Source organism: Perna viridis, chromosome 7 (assembly GCF_037379345.1).
Source record: "Perna viridis isolate PV_CMFRI_1.1 ecotype Kerala chromosome 7, ASM3737934v1, whole genome shotgun sequence".
Taxonomy (NCBI): domain Eukaryota; kingdom Metazoa; phylum Mollusca; class Bivalvia; order Mytilida; family Mytilidae; genus Perna; species Perna viridis.
This window is the reverse complement of record NC_142451.1, coordinates 20,293,919-20,317,313: the sequence shown is the minus strand read 5'-3', so window position 1 is coordinate 20,317,313 and position 23,395 is coordinate 20,293,919. Positions and strand designations below refer to the sequence as shown.

Genomic DNA, 23,395 nt, shown 5'->3' with positions numbered 1-23,395 from the left:
TCATTTTAAGTAAGCATGTCATAATTTTCATTTAGAGTTAAGACATTTGACTCAAGTCCGCCCAACATGAACAATAAAAAGTACCACAGCTTAATTTTAAAAGTCTAAACGATCATGATTTCATAAAATTAATTTATGTCTCAGTGATTTTTTTTTTGGGGTACATACTTAAGAAAATGATGATCACGAATATATAAGAAAGAGGTAAAAAAATGCTTAACACGAAATACACTAACGCTTACGTGAATTAGACTTGTTGTAAACATAGAACACCTCACAACCCTTTGACATATTTGCATGTAAATACTTCTAAAATAAATTGGATTTTCAACACAAACAGTATTCTAAAAAAAGTTTGAAAGAAGATATACAAAAGTATAACATAAATGCTTGACAAATACATAATATGCGTCCGACTATCTGGAAATTATTTAGACTGAAAATTGTTGATAAGTAACAATAAAAAATGCGAACACTATCGCAGTAGTTGATCTCAGTTTCCGCTATAAAGATGACGAATCAACGATGAACAATCTTAGTTTCGGGGATTTTCTACTTCGCATCTACCTCAAAAGGAATTGAGATAAAGAATATTACAGATACTGTAAAGTCAGCCACCTATCTTGACCTACACTTAGAGATCGATGGAAATGGAAAACTATTGACCAAACTATACGACAAATGCGATGACTATTTATTCCGTATTGTCAACATTCCTTTCATATGTGGCAACATCTCTTAAGCACGTGAGTAAGTAATTTTCAAATCACAACGCCTACGATATGTTATAAATAAATAATCGTAACTTCGCATGCTTTTTGTAGCGCGCTAGACGTCTTACAATTAGGCTTCTTGAAAAAGGTTATGTTGCAAAAAGATTGAAGTCATCACTATAGAACTTTCATGGTCGTCATCATGAGTCTTGGATAGTTTAGGTGTATTCATCTATACCATGAGAATCCATTCATTCATTTAGTCAAAGTGTCCTTTCATCTTTAGTCTACCACGGACTTGATTTGTTATTAGTAACTCAGCGGGTGTTTCTAGAAAAGCACAGGACGCTTACCCTATCAGTGCATCTAATCCATTCTCATCCTCTCAGTTTTAAGTAGAGTCCGAATTTTTGTTTCTTTGTGCGTGTCATTTTGGTTATTTCATGTGCTTTGTTGTGTGTGTTTTCTTTATTTGATCTTTCCGCTAGAATCTTTGTTCCCTTGATTACTGATTTTGTCATGATTTTTTTGTCCTAAAACGGAATGTAATATTCACTTTCTGTTTCAAGACTTTAAAAATGTGGCCATGAAGTGTACAAGAATTGATGAATAATTTAATTTTATCTTATCAACTGACCTCACCATTGTCAGACTTATCGACGTTCTTCTGACCATGACAATATACCTAAAAAGTAACGTTTGTAGAATTGAATAATTAATCATAACCTTTAACTTGCATGTACATATAGATGACATTATGTTTGAATTGGTTTCAGTCAAATTATCATTTACTCATAGAGATACAACATTTTTGTTTGTTTTTATCTAGTAAACAAAACTAACTTTAGGTACTCCAAACCATTCTTTCATTTTAAATCGTACAATTTGAATATCATAATGCCGCGTACCTTTTCTTTTAAGTAGTGTGTGTTTTGTAGGGTCGGGTAATAAATTACCCACTAAAGACACAGAGCAGAATGATGAATTGCAGAAAAAAACATTTCAAATAATATACAATGATGGAGACGTATTCTCCGTAATGCTGTCCGTCGCAGGAAAAACTAATGTCATAACGTTTCCGATCTTTCTGTAGCTGTCCTATTTCTTCTAGATTCATGTGGGCCAACCATAATCGTAAACATGTTCCTGTATTCAGCCTTGTATGAAACCCAGAATATAATGTACTGGACATCTGATAAATCAATCTAATTCAAATTAAAAGACTCATTTTACATGATATTTGTTAACATATGTCAGAAACACAAAATCACTGAGGCTTAATTCCTTGTGTCATATAAATATAGCTTCCTTGACATTTTTTGCAGAACATGGGACCTAGATTTGGTTTCATAGCTCGAACATATTGGTCTGTATTAATTCTTAGATCTTGAACTATATTTATATGTTTAATGATTTTCATGGTGCTGATATGATGTTACTTATCGAAAAACGTTTACAGCATACATAAATATGCAATTTTTTAATTATTGTTATGTTTTGTATAAATATGTAGAAGTGTGTTGTTTCAATTGCATCATTAACGGGACAAAAGCTATGACAGTAGATAAAAGGGTTAAATCATTAAACAGACAGATGATTAATCAATGTTACAATTTATTCTTAGAAAAAACATGATATTTTCATAACAGTAAAGCACAGCACATGAGTATTTTACAATGCAGTTTTACCAGACAAAATATGTGATTTTGATGCACTAATATTTTGATACTATTACATATACCTTTGATATTGAAGACACAATGCATGGCAGAAATGAGTTATAGGCATCTGAATACAGATTTTGCACAAAAGTAATTATGAAGTATAAATTATATTCTTTATTATATACACCAAAACATTCATATCTAAATATTCTTACATATAATGCACAAGTTAAAGTGAACATATGCGAAAGTAAGTGGGGACTAAAACTTTGGTTCACAATTCAGCCGTCATACAAGCATATATATAGATCAGGTGTATGAATCATTCCCCTGAAAGCATAAATATTGAAAGTGTTATGCATGTTTTTTTTAAAACCAAAGCATAAACATGTAATTGATTGATATGTTAATTTTTTTGAATTGTGAGTTGCGTTAGCTGCAGGATGTATATATTTGCGAGAGGTCACCTTTATTCTCTGTTTCATAAGGTAACAAAATTATTCGAACTTAATGTTTTAGTGGAGTCCGAGTTGCTCATTTACTTTTGATACGTTTTATTTAATATTTTAGTCACTTTATGCTATTTATTACGTTTGTCTCTTTTCTATGTCTGGCTTTATTTCTGGATTACATTCCTTTAATTTTCACTAGAATCTTGGTTCCCTTGATTACTCTTTCTAAATCAGACCGGATGAACAAGGTACGGAATTTAACGCTTACCGGATTTTACTCACTTACACTTGCAATGTTACAAGTGTTTGCAGGTGGAGCAAGACATACATAGCTTACCCGTTCAAAGCACTTAATATGAAACCATTTTTTAGTTCCTAGTGCAAGTGCTGAAGGTGTAATGAGTAATTAGTTTTTACTCATTTTAATAACTTGCGAAAACATTCACCTACCATGTATACTCTGTTAAATTCGAGACTGGCTTTAGGACGTTCTATGGAAAACTGAAATTAATTACAAGTAGATAGCTAGATTTTAAGATGAAATTAAGGTTAGTGTGTCATACACCTGCATTTTGAAATTTCAATATACAATTAATAACTTTTTTAATTTTACGTGGAACGACAGGAAATCACCATGGAAGCTGAATTTACCTTAACCCTTTAAAATATATGAGTAAAGACGTCGTTCGCATATCAACTAAACGAATACATTTCAATTGTATTAATAACCGTTTACCTTTTCTTTTCCTCCAAGAGTTTCATATATATACTCCCACGTGGAATTATATTTCCTTGAACTTCCTGAAAAAGCAAAAATGACATATAAAACTTAAGACATGAATTGATATATAACCGCTTACATACATCTGCAGCAATCTCAGGGGATCAGCTGTTTTATCTCTGTCTTTCTCTCTCAGCGGTAACTAGGATAGGCAAGATATGCTGCTATTTTGTTGAATTTTAAAATGTATTAAAAAGATATCACAATGTAATTATTTCAAACAAAATGCAAAAAATGCGAAAAAAAGTAAAAATAAATGAATAAATGAATAAATAAATAAAATAATAATAACAATTGATCTGATTTTTTCCTTATATATGTGAACATTCACTTTTAACCGGAAATTACAAAGAAATTCCCTACAAAACCATGAAGAAATATTTTCCTGTTATTCTTCTTTGAATTGCTCATTGTTAGGGGATTATGATTGTCGTATCAGGGTTAAATCATCTGAAATGTTCACCTTCAGAATGTGCTTGATAATGCCTCTCATCAATTGTTGATTATGATAGGATGCATTGCTGTTGTAGATAATTAAAGAATATCAAAGCATACAAAATAAAGTTTCTGATAAGCGTGTCGATTAACGGTTACACTATCAAAATTGTCATAATTTAAAACTATATGCCACCATAAACTTCCTCCCTAAACCCTCCAAAAAAAAAACAAAAACAAAAACAAAAACAAAAACAAAACACTTACACAAATACAAGCACAAACAAAACAATACATGAAAAAAAAACCAAAACCAAAACAAAACAAAACAAAACAAAAACTACCGTTAAACAAAAGAAACAAAAATGTCACTACTTAAAAAGAAGATGAATATTTCTCACTATTTAAAAAAAAGGTGAATATTTCTAACTATATGTTGCGCTACAATACAGTTTATTCTTAAACCTATATTATCGTAAAACGCTGTATTTATATCAAGTAGAAAACAGTTCCGTAAATTTACTTTTATACAAACCAGAGAGATTACAAATAGGTTGTTCAATGTATGATTCTTCGTCATCTTCATCCCATCTTCCGTATACGTTGCCTAGTCTGTTCCACGTATTAAATCGAGTCACAATCCTTCCATGAGAGAAACCATGATTTTGTTGATCGCTTAACAAAACAAAAAGCATTATTTGTTTCTTACTAAGTTTAGTATAAAACAATAAGTACACATTTAGAAAAATGAATCCATATCAAGGACACTGAAGTCTGTCTTACGGTATACGGTCATTTGTCGAAGGGACCAAAAGCGATTTACCCCTGAATCTGAAACCAGATAAGAAATTAAAAATAAATTGTTCAATATTTTCTCTAGAAAAAAAATCCTCATTTTACAAAAAGTTCCAAACTAATGAAGAACTGAATGACAAAAGTATAGATATAAGTAAAAATCAATCCTTTGAAATGTGTTTTTGTCATGTTTGTACTAAATATAAAACTTTCTGTAGAATATTTTCATGGAAGCACACTTTCAGTCATTAGCTACAGCACAAAAAAGGTTTGGTGAGTTGATAAAAATATAAATTTTTAGTTAAAAAATAAACTCATATCTGATCAGTAAACATTGCGTAGCGTATAACACTAAGTTTGCAGTGTGGTTTTCATAACTTACTTTGCTGTTATACAAAGCAATTATACTTTAGAGGAAACGTTTTAAGTTAAAGCCTGACGACGTCGGTGCATGTTTTTGCTTGATATTTCGGATTGAAGTGTTTCTATTAAAATGCAATTTCTTATCTTCAATTACCGTTTTTTTCTTCTTTAATTTCCAAAATATTTTGTTATGACACCTATTACCACAGGTTTACGCAATAGCCACACATATTCAATTGCTTCAATGCATGTAAATTAAAATACGATTTTTTAATTTAAAAAAATAATGATTTTCTTATATCAAAAAGTTGATTTGGGATATTGAAATACGATTTTTTAATATTAGAAAATCATTTTGCAACATTGAAAATGTGACTGATTTTGCAATATTGTAAGGTATTTGTTTTAATATTAGGAATTCATTTGCTACTGTTACTAAATAAAAAATTAGTAATATTGGAAAATTAACTATTAATATTAAACAATGGATTTCTAATTCTAATATTCAAAAATATCTTTCTAATATTACAAAATCATTTTTTTTTATTATTAAAAAATATATATGTCTCCCATATATTACAAAATATAGGTATTTGCTAATATAAAAAAGGATCTTTTTGTATATTAGAAAATACACAGACTTTTTGTATCGCACTAGAACTCTAACAAATAGGCTTCTGGAACAGGGTTTTGTTGCTACAAGACTAAAGTCATCACTACAAAAGTTTTATGGTCGTCTTCATGAACTCGTGGATCGTTATGGTGTATCCACCTGCACCATGAAAGCTGATTTATTCAACGGGTTATAGTTTTCCTTTCCTCGTTTGTCTACCCATTGACTTGACTTTTTATGAGGAACTCGTGTATGTTTCTAGAAAAGCAGAGGACGCTTACCCTAACGGTGCACCTGGTCCATGCTCCCAGTATTTAGTGGAGTCCGAGTTGCTCATTTGCTTTTGTTACTTTATATGTATAAGTTACTTTATGTTCTTTGTTGTGAATGTCTGTTTTCCATGTCTGGTCTTCGTCCCTGGATTACATTCTTTTGATTACCGCTATAACCTAGGTTCCCTTGATTACTCTTTAAAAATATTACAAATTCATTTTTAAATATTACACATTCATTTTTAAATATTACAAATTAGATTTCCAAAGATCACAAAACCCCTTATTAATATTCAAAAACGATATTTTATTATTAGAAATTGATTTCTTAATATTAGAAATAGAATGTATAATATAAGAAAAAAATGGATTTGTTGTATTCCATTATGATTTTTCAATATTAGAAAATCATTTTATAATTTTTAAAATGTGACTGATTTTGCAATATTGCAAAGTGATTTTTTTTTCTAATATTACAAATTCATTTTCTAACATTACAAATTCAGATTGTAATATTACAAAATGAATTTCTAATATCAAATATTTTTTTTCGAATATTAAAATAATGATTTTTTTATATCAAAAACATATTTTTTAATATTACAAAATATTGATTTTTGCCAACTTGTCATAAACACCACTGTAACATTATAGGACTGCAATAAAATTCTGGTAGTCTACTACCGCACTAAGACAGTAAGAATATTTTTGGATGTTGATGAAACGAAAACAAAACAAAACAAAACAGTTTCAAGAAACAATTTAAAGAAAACAAATTTAAAAGAATTTGAATCCTATTCTTACGACATTGAAGATACAAAAACAATCCATTTATTAATTATTGATTATTTATTAAATCCACATTAATTGTAGAAACTTATACATAATACATGTAATATACGATACCTGCGAAAACGTATGTTATGTCGATGTCTCATATTTCGTCTTTGTCTGTTAATTTTGGTAACGATTATCAATCCGATAATAAACAGTACAACACTTACTAAAGGAACTCCAACATAAAACCCCAGATTTGAAGTCTCTGAAATTAATTTTAAGATTTTTATATAGCCTGCATCACTCCATAATTTAATTGTCAAAAATTGATAATGTCATTAATAGATAAAATATCATTTAATATTTTGTGGCAAAATATAAATACTATAACAGGATTTTTTTAAAAGATCGAAAGAAGAGTCCACATGCATTATTTAGTTCTTACAATAATTGCATAACTTTACATCTGAACTTTCGATAATTGTTCGTGTACTATTTATACTATTCATTAGAGCGATATTGTTATCCACTAAACAGGAATAATAAGAAACAGTATACAAGTTAAAAGATATAAGTTCTAACTATTTTTAAAAGCAAACCTTAATTGTAAAAACGATAGTGATTTGTAGCACTTAAAATAAATAACAGAATATTAAAGTTGAATGAATATACACGTTTGGTCGGTGTTCATGTAAATAACTTTCAATTCAAAATATTTGAAAAGAATATCAAACTGATTTTATTACCTAATAAACTACGGTTGTCGGTTGATGTCAAAGACTCATTGGTAGTTGATTCTGTATCGGTTGATGTCAAAGACTCAGTGGTAGTTGATTCTGTCTCGGTTGAAGTCAAAGACTCAGTGGTAGTTGATTCTGTCTCGGTTGAAGTCAAAGACTCATTGGTAGTTGATTCTGTATCGGTTGATGTCAAAGACTCAGTGGTAGTTGATTCTGTCTCGGTTGAAGTCAAAGACTCAGTGGTAGTTGATTCTGTCTCGGTTGAAGTCAAAGACTCATTGGTAGTTGATTCTGTATTGGTTGATGTCAAATACTCAGTGGTAGTTGATTCTGCTTCGGTTGATGTCAAAGACTCATTGGTAGTAAATTCTGTATCGGTTGATGTCAAAGACTCAGTGGTAGTTGATTCTGTCTCGGTTGAAGTCAAAGACTCAGTGGTAGTTGATTCTGTCTCGGTTGAAGTCAAAGACTCATTGGTAGTTGATTCTGTATTGGTTGATGTCAAATACTCAGTGGTAGTTGATTCTGCTTCGGTTGATGTCAAAGACTCATTGGTAGTAAATTCTGTATCGGTTGATGTCAAAGACTCAGTGGTAGTTGATTCTGTCTCGGTTGAAGTCAAAGACTCATTGGTAGTAAATTCTGTATCGGTTGATGTCAAAGACTCAGTGGTAGTTGATTCTGTCTCGGTTGAAGTCAAAGACTCAGTGGTAGTTGATTCTGTCTCGGTTGAAGTCAAAGAGTCATTGGTAGTTGATTCTGTATTGGTTGATGTCAAATACTCAGTGGTAGTTGATTCTGCTTCGGTTGATGTCAAAGACTCATTGGTAGTAAATTCTGTATCGGTTGATGTCAAAGACTCAGTGGTAGTTGATTCTGTCTCGGTTGAAGTCAAAGACTCATGGGAAATTGATACTGTATAAGCTGATGTCAGAGACTCAGTGATCGTTGATCCTGTATCGATTGAAGTCAAAGACTCATTGGTAGTAAATTCTGTATCGGTTGATGTCAAAGACTCAGTGGTAGTTGATTCTGCCTCGGTTGAAGTCAAAGACTCAGTGATCGTTGATTCTGTATTGATTGAAGTCAAAGACTCATTGGTGGTAAATTCTGTATCGGTTGATGTCAAAGACTCAGTGGTAGTAAATTCTGTATCGGTTGATGCAAAAGACTCATTGGTTGTAAATTCTGTATCGGTTGATGACGAAGACTCATTGGTAGTTGATTCTGTATTGGTTGATGTCAAAGACTCATTGGTAGTAAATTCTGTATCGGTTGATGTCAGAGACTCAGTGGTAGTTGATTCTGTCTCGGTTGAAGTCAAAGACTCATGGGAAATTGATACTGTATAAGCTGATGTCATAGACTCAGTGATCGTTGATCCTGTATCGGTTGAAGTCAAAGACTCATTGGTAGTAAATTCTGTATCGGTTGATGTCAAAGACTCAGTGGTAGTTGATTCTGCCTCGGTTGAAGTCAAAGACTCAGTGATCGTTGATTCTGTATTGATTGAAATCAAAGACTCATTGGTAGTAAATTCTGTATCGGTTGATGTCAAAGACTCATTGGTAGTAAATTCTGTATCGGTTGATGACGAAGACTCATTGGTAGTTGATTCTGTATTGGTTGATGTCAAATACTCAGTGGTAGTTGATTCTTCTTCGGTTGATGTCCAAGACTCATTGGTAGTAAATTCTGTATCGATTGATGTCAAGGACTCAGTGGTAGTTGATTCTGCCTCGGTTGAAGTCAAATACTCATTGGAAGTTGATACTGTATAAGCTGATGTCATAGACTCAGTCATTAATGATTCTGTATCGATTGAAGTCAAAGACTCATTGGTGGTTGGTTTTGTATTGGTTGATGTCAAAGACTCATTGGTAGTAAATTCTGTATCGGTTGATGACAAAGACTCATTGGTAGTTGATTCTTCATCGGTTGAAGTGAAAGACTCAGTGGTAGTTGATTCTGCTTCGGTTGATGTCAAATACTCATTGGAAGTTGATACTGTATAAGCTGATGTCATAGACTCAGTGATCGTTGATTCTGTATCGATTGAAGTCAAAGACTCATTGATGGTTGGTTTTGTATCGGTTGATGTCAAAGACTCATTGGTAGTAAATTCTGCCTCGGTTGAAGTCAAAGACTCATTGGTAGTAACTTCCGTATCGGTTGATGTCAAGTACTCAGTGGTAGGTGATTCTACCTCGGTTGAAATCAAAGATTCATTGGAAGTTGATACTGTATAAGCTGATGTCATAGACTCAGTGATCGTTGATCCTGTATCGATTGAAGTCAAGGACTCATTGGTAGGAAATTTTGTATCGGTTGATGTCAAAGACTCAGTGGTAGTAAATTTTGTATCGGTTGATGTCAAAGGCTCAGTGGTAGTTGATTCTGTCTCGGTTGAAGTCAAAGACTCATGGGAAATTGACACTGTATAAGCTGATGTCATAGACTCAGTGATCGTTGATCCTGTATCGATTGAAGTCAAAGACTCATTGGTAGTAAATTCTGTATCGGTTGATGTCAAATACTCAGTGGTAGTTGATTCTGCTTCGGTTGATGTCAAAGACTCACTGGTAGTAAATTCTGTATCGGTTGATGTCAAAGACTCAGTGGTAGTTGATTCTGCCTCGGTTGAAGTCAAATACTCATTGGAAGTTGATACTGTATAAGCTGATGTCATAGACTCAGTGATCGTTGATTCTGTATCGATTGAAGTCAAAGACTCATTGGTGGTTGGTTTTGTATTGGTTGATGTCAAAGACTCATTGGTAGTAAATTCTGCCTCGGTTGATGACAAAGACTCATTGGTAGTTGATTCTTCATCGGTTGAAGTGAAAGATTCAGTGGTAGTTGATTCTGCTTCGGTTGATGTCAAATACTCATTGGAGGTTGATACTGTATAAGCTGATGTCATAGACTCAGTGATCGTTGATTCTGTATCGATTGAAGTCCAAGACTCATTGATGGTTGGTTTTGTATCTGTTGATGTCAAAGACTCAGTGGTAGTTGATTCTGCCTCGGTTGAAGTCAAAGACTCAGTGATCGTTGATTCTGTATTGATTGAAGTCAAAGACTCAGTGATCGTTGATTCTGTATTGATTGAAGTCAAAGACTCATTGGTAGTAAATTCTGTATCGGTTGATGTCAAAGACTCATTGGTAGTAAATTCTGTATCGGTTGATGACGAAGACTCATTGGTAGTTGATTCTGTCTCGGTTGAAGTCAAAGACTCATTGGTAGTTGATTCTGTATTGGTTGATGTCAAATACTCAGTGGTAGTTGATTCTGCTTCGGTTGATGTCAAAGACTCATTGGTAGTAAATTCTGTATCGGTTGATGTCAAAGACTCAGTGGTAGTTGATTCTGCTTCGGTTGATGTCAAAGACTCATTGGTAGTAAATTCTGTATCGGTTGATGTCAAAGACTCAGTGGTAGTTGATTCTGTCTCGGTTGAAGTCAAAGACTCAGTGGTAGTTGATTCTGTCTCGGTTGAAGTCAAAGACTCATTGGTAGTTGATTCTGTATTGGTTGATGTCAAATACTCAGTGGTAGTTGATTCTGCTTCGGTTGAAGTCAAAGACTCATGGGAAATTGATACTGTATAAGCTGATGTCAGAGACTCAGTGATCGTTGATCCTGTATCGATTGAAGTCAAAGACTCATTGGTAGTAAATTCTGTATCGGTTGATGTCAAAGACTCAGTGGTAGTTGATTCTGCCTCGGTTGAAGTCAAAGACTCAGTGATCGTTGATTCTGTATTGATTGAAGTCAAAGACTCATTGGTGGTAAATTCTGTATCGGTTGATGTCAAAGACTCAGTGGTAGTAAATTCTGTATCGGTTGATGCAAAAGACTCATTGGTAGTAAATTCTGTATCGGTTGATGACAAAGACTCATTGGTAGTTGATTCTGTATTGGTTGATGTCAAAGACTCATTGGTAGTAAATTCTGTATCGGTTGATGTCAGAGACTCAGTGGTAGTAAATTCTGTATCGGTTGATGTCAAAGACTCAGTGGTAGTTGATTCTGCTTCGGTTGATGTCAAAGACTCATTGGTAGTAAATTCTGTATCGGTTGATGTCAAAGACTCAGTGGTAGTTGATTCTGTCTCGGTTGAAGTCAAAGACTCAGTGGTAGTTGATTCTGTCTCGGTTGAAGTCAAAGACTCATTGGTAGTTGATTCTGTATTGGTTGATGTCAAATACTCAGTGGTAGTTGATTCTGCTTCGGTTGATGTCAAAGACTCATTGGTAGTAAATTCTGTATCGGTTGATGTCAAAAACTCAGTGGTAGTTGATTCTGCTTCGGTTGAAGTCAAAGACTCATGGGAAATTGATACTGTATAAGCTGATGTCAGAGACTCAGTGATCGTTGATCCTGTATCGATTGAAGTCAAAGACTCATTGGTAGTAAATTCTGTATCGGTTGATATCAAAGACTCAGTGGTAGTTGATTCTGCCTCGGTTGAAGTCAAAGACTCAGTGATCGTTGATTCTGTATTGATTGAAGTCAAAGACTCATTGGTGGTAAATTCTGTATCGGTTGATGTCAAAGACTCAGTGGTAGTAAATTCTGTATCGGTTGATGCAAAAGACTCATTGGTAGTAAATTCTGTATCGGTTGATGACGAAGACTCATTGGTAGTTGATTCTGTATTGGTTGATGTCAAAGACTCAGTGGTAGTAAATTCTGTATCGGTTGATGACGAAGACTCATTGGTAGTTGATTCTGTATTGGTTGATGTCAAATACTCAGTGGTAGTTGATTCTTCTTCGGTTGATGTCCAAGACTCATTGGTAGTAAATTCTGTATCGATTGATGTCAAGGACTCAGTGGTAGTTGATTCTGCCTCGGTTGAAGTAAAATACTCATTGGAAGTTGATACTGTATAAGCTGATGTCATAGACTCAGTCATTAATGATTCTGTATCGATTGAAGTCAAAGACTCATTGGTGGTTGGTTTTGTATTGGTTGATGTCAAAGACTCATTGGTAGTAAATTCTGTATCGGTTGATGACAAAGACTCATTGGTAGTTGATTCTTCATCGGTTGAAGTGAAAGACTCAGTGGTAGTTGATTCTGCTTCGGTTGATGTCAAATACTCATTGGAAGTTGATACTGTATAAGCTGATGTCATAGACTCAGTGGTAGTTGATTCTGCCTCGGTTGAAGTCAAAGACTCATTGGATTTTGACACTGTATAGGCTGATTTCAAAGACTTTGATGTCGCTGATTTTGCTGTATCCATTGATATCACTGTTGATACCTTATTAGTGTAATCAGTTGTCGTTTCAGTTACATTCACAATATAATCACTGTTGAAACCAAAATGAGAGTTAAGAGCTTATATCGGAGCTTATATCGAAGACGAAAAAAAAGACGTTTGTTTTATATTTGCTGACAAACAAAAGAAAGAAAAAATACATAATTCAGTCGTATTTGATTAAACCGGATCATTCTGTTGTATAATTATTTATATAATTAATTGTTTTGTAATATTGCGCACTTTAACAGGCATTTTGGTAGAAGTAAAGTACAATATTTTGCTGTCGTCTCTAAGTTGACACCCACTCTTTACAGTTTGAATCTTGATTATTGTGTACGTCAAAAATTCACATGGGCAGATTACAAAGAACTTTTGTTTGTTAATCAGTATTTTCAATAAATGTCGGTTGGCATTATTTAATATAATTTAAAATGTTATGCTTAAGCAGATATAACATAAAATTCATTATAAGAATTAAATTGAAAGAGTAATCAAGGGAACCAAGGTTATAGCAGTAATCAAAAGAATGTATTCCAGGGACAAAGACCAGACATGGAAAACAGACATACACAACAAAGAACATAAAGTAACTAAAATCATACATACAAAGTAACAAAAGTAAATGAGCAACTCGGACTCCACTAAAAACTAGGAGCATTGACCAGGTGCACCGGTAGGGTAAGCGTCCTCTGCTTTTCTAGAAACACCCGCCGAGTTGCTCATAAAAAGTCAAGTCCGGAGTAGCCAAACGAGGAAAAGAAAACTTTTAACCGTTGAATAAATCAGTTTTCATAGTGCTGATGGATACACCATAACGATCCACGAGTTCATGTTGACGACCATAAAACTTCTGTAGTGATGACTTCAATCTTGTTGCAACATAACCCTGTTCCAGAAGCCTATTTGTTAGAGTTCTAGCGCGATACAAAAAGTCTGCGTAGTTTCGGAAAACTCTGGTATAACGTATGAGTTGTGATATGAATAGGATGTTTCCACAGATGAAAGGAAAGTTGACAATTCTGAATAAAAAGTCATCACGTTTGTCGTAAAGTTTGGTCAAGAGTTTTCCTTTACCATCGATTTGTAAGTGTAGGTCAAGATATGAGGCTGACTTCACAGTGTCTGTAGTATCCTTTATCTCAAGTTCTTTTGAGTAGATGCGATGTATCAAATCCCTGAAATTAGGATTGTTTAAAGATAATACGTCATCTATATAGCGGAAACTGAGATAAAAGGATCTAGCTAAATGATATTCTTTCTTTCTGATCAGATCAGCTATAAAGTCAGCCTCATAAGAGTGAAGAAATAGGTCAGCAAGTAAAGGAGCACAATTTGTTCCCATTGGAATGCCGACCGTTTGTTGAAAAACACGTCCATCACACTGGACAAATATGTTGTCGATTAAAAATTCCAGCATTTTGTAAACATCTTCCTCTGTATATCTGGAAGATGATTTGGAATTATTTCTTACAAAGTATGAAGAATCTTTACCAAGAACTATATATTTGTATCTAGGTGTACCATCTTTTTTGGAAAAAACAACGATGTATACTGTTTTTAAGTCGGGACTTTAACTGAGTATGGGGAGTATACATTGTTGAAAAATCATAGGTTTTAATGCTATTATATTCAGATAATAGTCTTGAACTGATTGTCTCCAAAAGATCTTTCGAATTTTTCAGGATCCACATTGAATGAATACCACTACGGGAGTAACAAGTGTTGTGGTAGCACTGCAGACCCTCTTTGACAGTTGTGAGTATAGAAGTTAAAAGTTTTGAAAGAGGTTTGGTGGTACATTTTGCAGATCTAGCTATGAAACATTGTTTGTATGGATTCTTGTGGAGTTTAGGAATCCAGAACATAGACGGTAAACCACCTTCATTGTCCTTGGTAGAGAGTGCAAAAGAGGTTAGCACAGATTTATGGTTTTCCACAATCTCTTCTTTGGAGAGAGTGGTAGCAGTATAGGTATGAATAGGTCAAAATAGAAAACAAGTGACATTTGTTTTAAATAATCATATAAAGAATGCCATTGAATTTCCTTCGTATCTGTTTTTAATTACATTACTTGGAAACTACGAAGCTTTATTCTAATTACCGACACAATTCTTTTCCTTCGTTGTCTTTTTGACAAGTTGTTTCATTTACACAAAGTTTGCACAGATCAGTTTCTGGAGTGACTAAAAAAATCAATCATACAAACTGTAAAAATTGTTGGTTTTGATTAAAAAGAAATATTTGAATCATTCTTAAACAGGAAAAAAACGATAAATCCTATTTTATTTCATATAAGCAAAGGTTTAGAGAAAATGATATGTATATAAGGCTTGTATCTTGAACGTTTATGTTAAAATATTGTCAATACATCTTCACATAAAATAAGCGATTTAGCCAATTAATGCATGTTCATATACAATGTGGTAGCTTATGTAAATTGTATCGTGTAAATCTGATAAATCTGAGATCATTTTTTTATAACTGTGTAGATTTAAACCCATACTTTTTTGAAAAACGGGTACATCTTTGGTTTCGGCACTATCTGCTTTCACACAAGTTCCATTTAAACATATGCTGCAATTTGATGTTGATCTCATAAGAGTACGTAATAACATCACATTGAACGCCGTATCGTCTAAATTTGTGGTGTCAAAATTAAGAGTGTGGTTTGCTACCAAAGAAGAGGCACTGTAAAAGTATCGAAAGATATTTGCAATGCATATGATTACTCTATACCAGACAATTTTCGCGCCGTCTTTTTTTCGCGATTTATGCGATCAAACTGTTATTAAATACCTTTAAAGTTGTAATCGTTCCCCGAATCACATAAGAATTTCTTATAAAAAAATATTCACGACAGTTTCATTTTCGTGCTACAGGTCTTACCTCGACAATAGCTAAATTGAAACAGCCGTGCAAATGTGACGGTTTACAGTAAGAATATTGTAAATTAATGTGTGTGAGAAACTCAATTTTACTTTCGATTACTACTTTCATGATAATGAAATGCGGACTGCTTCGGTAATTGTTGATATAGCAATGATCTTTTGAGACGAATTAAAAGGTACATGTAGTAAAGGTTCAATTTCAAACATGCGGCTGGAATTATCCTTTTTTGATTATATAATTTTTATTGATATGGAGAAGAAAATACAAGAAACGGAGAACCTAATATAGTCATCCAAGCCTTCATCATTTAAATTTCCTCTTGCAATTTATAATTACTGGTTCCAAAAGAGTTATAATTTATAATTTAAAGATATCTTCCCGTCTAATGTGCTGATAGTGACAGGAATACCATTAGCAGAAAGCAATTTCTTTCAATGATTTAAGATACAGAACTGGTGCGGCTCAGTGATATTGAACTTCCGCTAGAGTGATCTAACGAAAAGACGATCTATTACTTCCTTAGTACGGGAATCTTAATGAGAAAATGGAGACGTACTGACGAAAACTCAAAGACAAATTGCACGTCCATTTATGAGTAAGAGTTCTTTCCCTTTATTATGGGAAATGTATTTATACATGAACGTGCACCATGACTTAGCGCAAGGGATTCATGATTTTGGTGATTTTTGATTTGTGCTTTTTTTTTGGAGGGGGGGGATGGGGGTTAAATATTGTTTATTTACTATAACATATATAAATAAGATATGCTAGTCAAATGGTTAAAAAGAAAATGAAGACCGGGCATAATTGTTGACACTTTGGGGAATTCCCGTGCTTTTTAACCATACTGACATGTTTACTCTGTATTTGAACCTTATAAAATGTTAGCCTAACTCAATTTAATTGATCAAATATTAGATATTAGATTACTGTAAAATATCCAGTATTGTCATATACAAAACTTCTACACTTCTAAATAAAATAAAATTTTCGCATCATAACAGTCAATGGGATGGCATCTGGTCGACTCAATTTTCGATTTAAAGTTGTATTAGTAACTTTTTCCATCCTTCCCCTTTCTATTGCAATCCTCAAAGGAAAGTTACAAGAGTGATGTAACTTGAAAAATTCCGGCCCTTATTCTTCTACCATAAAACATTCTGGCAACAGTGATCTTATAAATGAAATAATAGAACGTAAAAATACATATACATGTATAATACATTGTACGATTGTTTTTCAATTAGACTGAAATAAAAAAAACTTTTTCCATATCTGAGTTCTTTGCTATCCAAAAATAAATTCCACTTGAATTAATTGCACATATTGGGAAAAACAACCCAGCACAAAATTAATGAAAACATCATATAACACAAATTACTTAAAGTCTTAATCAAATGTTCTGTGTCTAATAAGGACCTTAAAGGAGTCTATGATCAGTTTCCGGTCCACTTAACAGCCATTCTTGTTTAAAATGTGATCAATGCTCAATACTTGATACCCAATTCCCCATTTAATAGAAAGTAACATGACCTTTCTAACCAACATTTTTATTTGAATCAAAATCTAAAATAAGAGGTACACGATGGGAACATACAGTAATGATTCTGTGAAAGTTTCATTCAATTCCATTTAGTGGTGAAGAAGGAGTAATGGATAAGAAATGGGTCCCAATGTCCCTAATTTACAAATAGCAAAGTCCATCTTTTGATATGTGAAACCCCTGAATTGCTTTGGATCATATTCTAAAATAGAAGGTAACAATGTGAAAAAAAGTAATATCGGTAATGATTCTAGGAAAGTTTCATTCAATTCATTTTAGATATGTAGGAGATAGGAGGAGTGCCGGATAAGAGATGGATCGTTCAATTTACCCTTCTTCACAATTGACAAAGTACCTGCTTTGATATGTAAAACACGAAAATTGGGATCAAAATTAAAAAAAAAATGGAAATATGTTATAAAGATTCAGCAAAAGTTTCATTCAATTCCATAAAGTGGTGTAGAAAGAGTAATGAATAAGAGATTGGCAACCCTTGTGTCACGGGAGGACGGACAAACACCTCTACCACTTAATACACCCCACTTTTCAAGTGGGGTACAATAATAGACCTTAATGTCAAAGTTCAAGGCCGAAGGTCATCACCCATGATACGCAACACATCACCAAGAGATGACCTTATCAATAGCAGATCTCATAAGACAAAGTTCCAGCTCTGACAAGAAGGGGTCATGTAAAATCAATTGATTAACCCCAGGGTAAAGTTCAAAGTCAAAGGTCATCGTCCATGCTGCGGGACACGTTGTTTTGTCGGGATATATTGACATACCAATACCATTCTTATTAGACACAAATATTAGAGCCTGGAGAAAAAAATGCAAATAATTCAACTTCAAAGTCAAAGTTCAAAGTCGAAGGTATTCATCCATGAATTCACAACACATCGTCTTGAGGTAATATATTCACATACCAAATATAAAAAAGCCAATCTTATAAGACAAAAACATACAGCCTGGACAAGAAAACGCTATGTAAAAATCAATAAACTAACCTCTAGGTCAAAATTCGAGGTCAAAGTTCATCAATCATGATATTAAATACTTTGTCTTAGGGTGACCTATATGCATATCAAATATCAAAAGCCCATCTCTTAAGGCAAAAATGTTAAAACCGTGACAAGGTTTAATTACGGCCGCACGGACAGAGTGTTTAAAATAGTCGATCGCCACATTTTGTGGCAGCGTCCTAATAAATTGAAACTTTTTGGATATTATATCAATCTCAGAGGTAACAATAAGGTACATTATCTATCATGATTAGAACATGAAATTAAATTAAAAGAAGGGGATTTCTGGTAAAAACAATCTTAACAATAAAGTGGATAGACCTTCCAAAAGTGAATGGTTAGAAAAAAAATAGTTAAATCTCATTTATTATCATATGTCATTACTTATAAAAAAAACACTTAATTTCCTTGTTTGCACAATTGAAAATGATTTTTTTTCAGTGGAATAAGTATTTATGCAGTGTATGATGTCAATTATTTTTTATAATAATGAATTATCTTCCTTCGATGGGGGTAATTTTTTGATCGACAGCACATTCCCAAGGATAAAATTATCATGATTTCCTATGGCTTTAAAGTGATCAATTTAGGAAAATTGCCAAAAACGTAAAACTGTTATTTCAAAAACACAATGGCCCATATTCATATTTGTAGTTTATCAAGATCTTTTAAACTCTTGTCATATTTAGAGATCTCAACATTTATTTAGAAAAAAGATGATGAACTAATTTGTCTATGAAAACTTCTGGAGATCTTATGCAATTTTTTTAATGGAAAACTGGTCAAAATCAAAATATTGTCCTTAGCAACGACCATTTGAGGTCACATGTTACCATGGCAACTGATATTCAAAGTCAAATTTACATATTTTGTTTGTACGATAGAATGATGCTATTATGTAAAGTTAATTTAATAAGTTATTTTATTGTTTTCATTTATAGCAAGATACTTGTAACTATAAGATATTTGATTGAATCCGATTTTCATCCGGTAATTGTTATTTGTTTTTATAATGAATACCAACGCGAAATTATAGAAAGTAGAACCGTCTTATTTTTCTTGGCGAGTAAAATAAGCGGCTACATATACCACTTTTTTTAAAACACGTGGCGTTTTACGATTTATTGTTAAAAGAATGTTGATTATTTTCATTTTGTAAATTGCTTAATAACATATTTTGAGGGTATACAATATGTTTTTGGTCCTTAAGATTTTCTTGTGTCTGTGTAGTTAAAGAAAATATCCTATTTTAGAACAAAAAATATACAGATTTGTTAAATAGGAAGCAATGATGTATTAAATGTACCTTGTGTAAAAAAACATTTCACACATTAAAATCAATTTGGTAATTTCACTCTCGGACATTCTCGTGCTAAAATCAATACACCGATCAAAAATAAACAATTTATCTTGAAATGAATTTAGGAATAATTTTATACAATAAATACTGGAATGATAATGCATTGGTTTATAAACAAAATACAATTACTCGTGCCGAGAACGATTGACTATTTGACTCGTTAACAAGTTCCTTAACTCGTTAACCTGTGCGATGTACGGAATATATTTCGGTTATTTACCCGAATATTAATCGTTTTGATGAAGTTGACTATGTAATTAGAACCGTTTATTTAGTCACGTAGTTCATTGATATTATAATGGAAGTGAACATTTAAAATACTTTTAGTTTTTTTTTTTATCTTGGGTTAGTATGACGGCTGCTTTAAGTCTCAGTCGAAAGAAAACATGCAGTTTTAATTTATTCATGTTGTCGTTATCTACCATGGTCACTTTTCTTGAAAGTTAAGGTACCCCCATTGTAATATTATGACAGTGAATTTTAAATACAATTTTAACAAAACAAAAGGTCTTTTATTTTGTAAGCCTACATTATGTTTTTTTCAAACTCATACTCCATGTTCACACCAAATAGAACTAAGTAATTTCGATATTCCATTAGTAGTTTGAATTTTTTATATTGAGACAAAAATATACCAACAGTTTATCGTTTTTTTAATAATATAAGGGAAATATATATAAAAGTTATCTCTGAATAATGATATTGAACAATGATTAGATTAAAATTAACATTTTAACCGTTCAAGCGATATGTCCTATTACATTTGAAACCCATGTCTTCACGGGTTACCACATGTACTTGATTTGTGGTTCACACTGTCTAAACATTGCAACATGTGTTTTTTTTTAAATGGATTAAAACTAGTCACTAACTGTCTGTAAAATTAAGTATGATTCTCTGTTTTATTTGTGCATTTGTTTAATATTGATATATGTCACGTAGACATTCCTTTTTATTATCGCAATTTTGGTTGGGTGAGTTATAAAGGCAGGAACGGATTCGTTTAAAAGCACCTGTTTTAAATCGAAAAAAAAAAGGGTTTGAATCATGTAATAACTATGATCGGTTAACTTTTATATATTGTGTATTGAATAGTGCTCAGGAGAAACTTATAATATCTTCATTTAAAGGGGAAATGCAATTTGATTTACTATAAAACTATAAAGGACTACCAATTGATTTTAATATCCGCTGTTTGATCCTACATACACTGATTGAATGGAATCTATAGTGCTAATTGTAATTAAATTGGATAACAAAATGTTATGAATTCAACAGCATCTTTTAAATATAGTCTTCACGATTTCAGAAGAAAGGGAATAAAATTAAAATCAAAAAATCATCTTCACATTTAACATGTATGAAACGTCAAAATTTGTAATTTCTACTTAATGATGTCCTTATATAACAGACAGAAATCAAATACTTTTGAATATGAACCATACATGCTAAGCTATTATTTGATGTATTAAGGCTTGATTGTCTACAAAACGAAATACGTTATACACATTTGAAAAGTCAAAAACAATTGATTCACATATGAATGATTAATCTTCGACCAGATTTTTACCGCCGGTGTCCACGATAGACAGCCACAATATCGATATCCGGATAATCATCATTCGCTCTTTCCAACAATATATTATGTGGCCGTGTTTAATACTATTGAAGCAAATCAACGAAAATCGTCCCCTGCTACACTACTATATGTTGCTATATTGCATCATGTTGAGTTGAATTATAAGATTGCTGTTTGCTTAAAGTTATTATCATTTGTTTAGTCGAGAATAATTAATATAACACAAAGTCAGATAACTTCAGAGTTAAATTCTATATTGATGTTAGTTTAAACAAGTTGCAGTTAAAATTGTATTGGAAAAACAGACAGTGAACACTTTTGGCCTATTTTTTAAAAGTTTTGTAGAACAGTCATTTTGATAAGCCTTTTTAGTTTCTGAACAGCCAGCCTTTATCTTTCAAGTTCTGAATAACAACAACGCAATTATCCTTATCCACAAAAGGTCTTGTTAGCAGAAAAAAAACTGTTACCCTTTATTTTATAGTTTTTGTAAGTGCAATCTATGTAAAATAATTCATTCTTATCATTTCAACAAATTAAAGATTAACATCTGTTATAAAAAATGAGTTTGTGAGCTCCAACGGATAAAAAAATAGTTTGCGAATATCATTGGGCATGTGCCATGCATCGGGCATCCATGTGCTTTCTCTGAATTGCAGCCTTATTGTTGATGTAAACTCATAACCTGGTATAAAAGATGAATAAACTGCTACTTTATCAATATTTTTGACAAATAAAATATCAATAGTATCATGTTACGTGCCAAACTGAAAAAAGGATTACCTGATTTATTTGATACAATCGCTCGGCAAATTATTTTGTCAGTAATTTCGTTCATATTTTAAACGATCTTTTCTTCTGAGATTATCGTCAGGTCAAGTTAAATAAAGACTAAATAAAAGAAAATGATACGATTTAGTTGTTTTGATTATCAGTAAACATCCATACAGATCGTTTGCCCGAGAGCTTAGCCTTAATAGTTCCTTTACCGACCTTAAGTTCTCAGATCTTTTCCTCCTGAGTTTTACTGAGTCAGATCGCCTAAAAGTAATCAACGTAAAATAAGTAATGACACATAACAACATATCATATTTTCATTGTAAAGTGAAATGTCGTTTGAAAGAGCATAAAATTGCTTTAATTGTGTTTTGTATTATTTTTCAAATTAATAATATATTCTTGCATGTCTGCAATTACATGTTATTTAGCTCATTTTGTTGATTGAAAGAATGAACGAACCTTATTTCTATGAGAGTTAAATTTTTCAGTGCGCTACCAATTCCTTCAGATCCGTTATAAAAATTCCAAAGCTAAAATGGAGGGAAAATATTCCATATAGTCATTATTATTCGAATCATTTGAGACGTAGTAGTCATTAGATACATATAAATTGGAAACTGATTAAGGGCGGCTTGGAATTTCCATTGTCTACCAAACTTATCAGCTAGAATATAGTTGAACTAAATACTTCAAATTTAAGAATCGTCGTAAAATTGTGTTTGTAGATAAACATGTAAGCAGATGGCAAGCTTTTAAATCCCATCTGTCGCTTTGCTCTTCGTAGTATTTTGTTGGAACCTTCGATAGCATATCTTGATATACCATGTATTCAATACATAAAATTAAACAAAATGTCGACTATATCGCATCAAGACATAACATTCCTCCTATATAAAGTATCCACAAAAATACCTTCACTAAAGCACGTGAAACTTTTGTTAAGGTGAGTCAAAAAGTAATCAAGGGAACCAAGATTATAGCGGTAATCTCAAGAATGCAATTCAAGGACAAAGACCAGACATGGAAAACAGACATATACAACAAAGAGCATGGTTTAAAAGATTGCCAAAAAATGCAAAGATTGTTAACCCTTTAGAGTCTTTGGTGTTTAACTTTGACCTTGAATATTCGAAAACTACACCACAGGAAACATTTGCAATAAGCCTAGCTCGAAGGGGATTTAAAATACATCCGAAGTGATACCAAATACAGTCATGTAGTATATCTTTAAACAAGTGTCATTTTTGAACCATTTTCTCCGCTCAAAGTATTAGGACATCCGATAATTATACGGATGTTTCAGTGTACGTAACATGCAATCTTTAATTAAACAGGCCGAG

At 32.6% G+C, this 23,395-nt stretch overlaps 1 protein-coding gene across 1 annotated transcript in view; it reads right to left on the bottom strand.

Annotated features, from left to right (window-relative positions):
* Nucleotides 1-2,310: 2,310 nt before the first annotated feature.
* Nucleotides 2,311-23,395, bottom strand: part of LOC148611724 (uncharacterized) — a 34,084-nt gene continuing 12,999 nt past the window's right edge. The window contains exons 3-12 of the mRNA XM_088592553.1: nt 22,515-22,585; nt 22,269-22,316; nt 15,384-15,568; nt 14,982-15,063; nt 7,612-12,929; nt 6,995-7,130; nt 4,581-4,720; nt 3,566-3,630; nt 3,280-3,330; nt 2,311-2,707 (exon numbers count right to left, since the gene is read on the bottom strand). Coding sequence (XP_088448679.1) covers nt 2,687-2,707; nt 3,280-3,330; nt 3,566-3,630; nt 4,581-4,720; nt 6,995-7,130; nt 7,612-12,929; nt 14,982-15,063; nt 15,384-15,568; nt 22,269-22,316; nt 22,515-22,585 — 6,117 coding nt within the window. The 3' untranslated portion in view covers nt 2,311-2,686. The remainder of the gene's footprint in view (nt 2,708-3,279; nt 3,331-3,565; nt 3,631-4,580; nt 4,721-6,994; nt 7,131-7,611; nt 12,930-14,981; nt 15,064-15,383; nt 15,569-22,268; nt 22,317-22,514; nt 22,586-23,395) is intronic.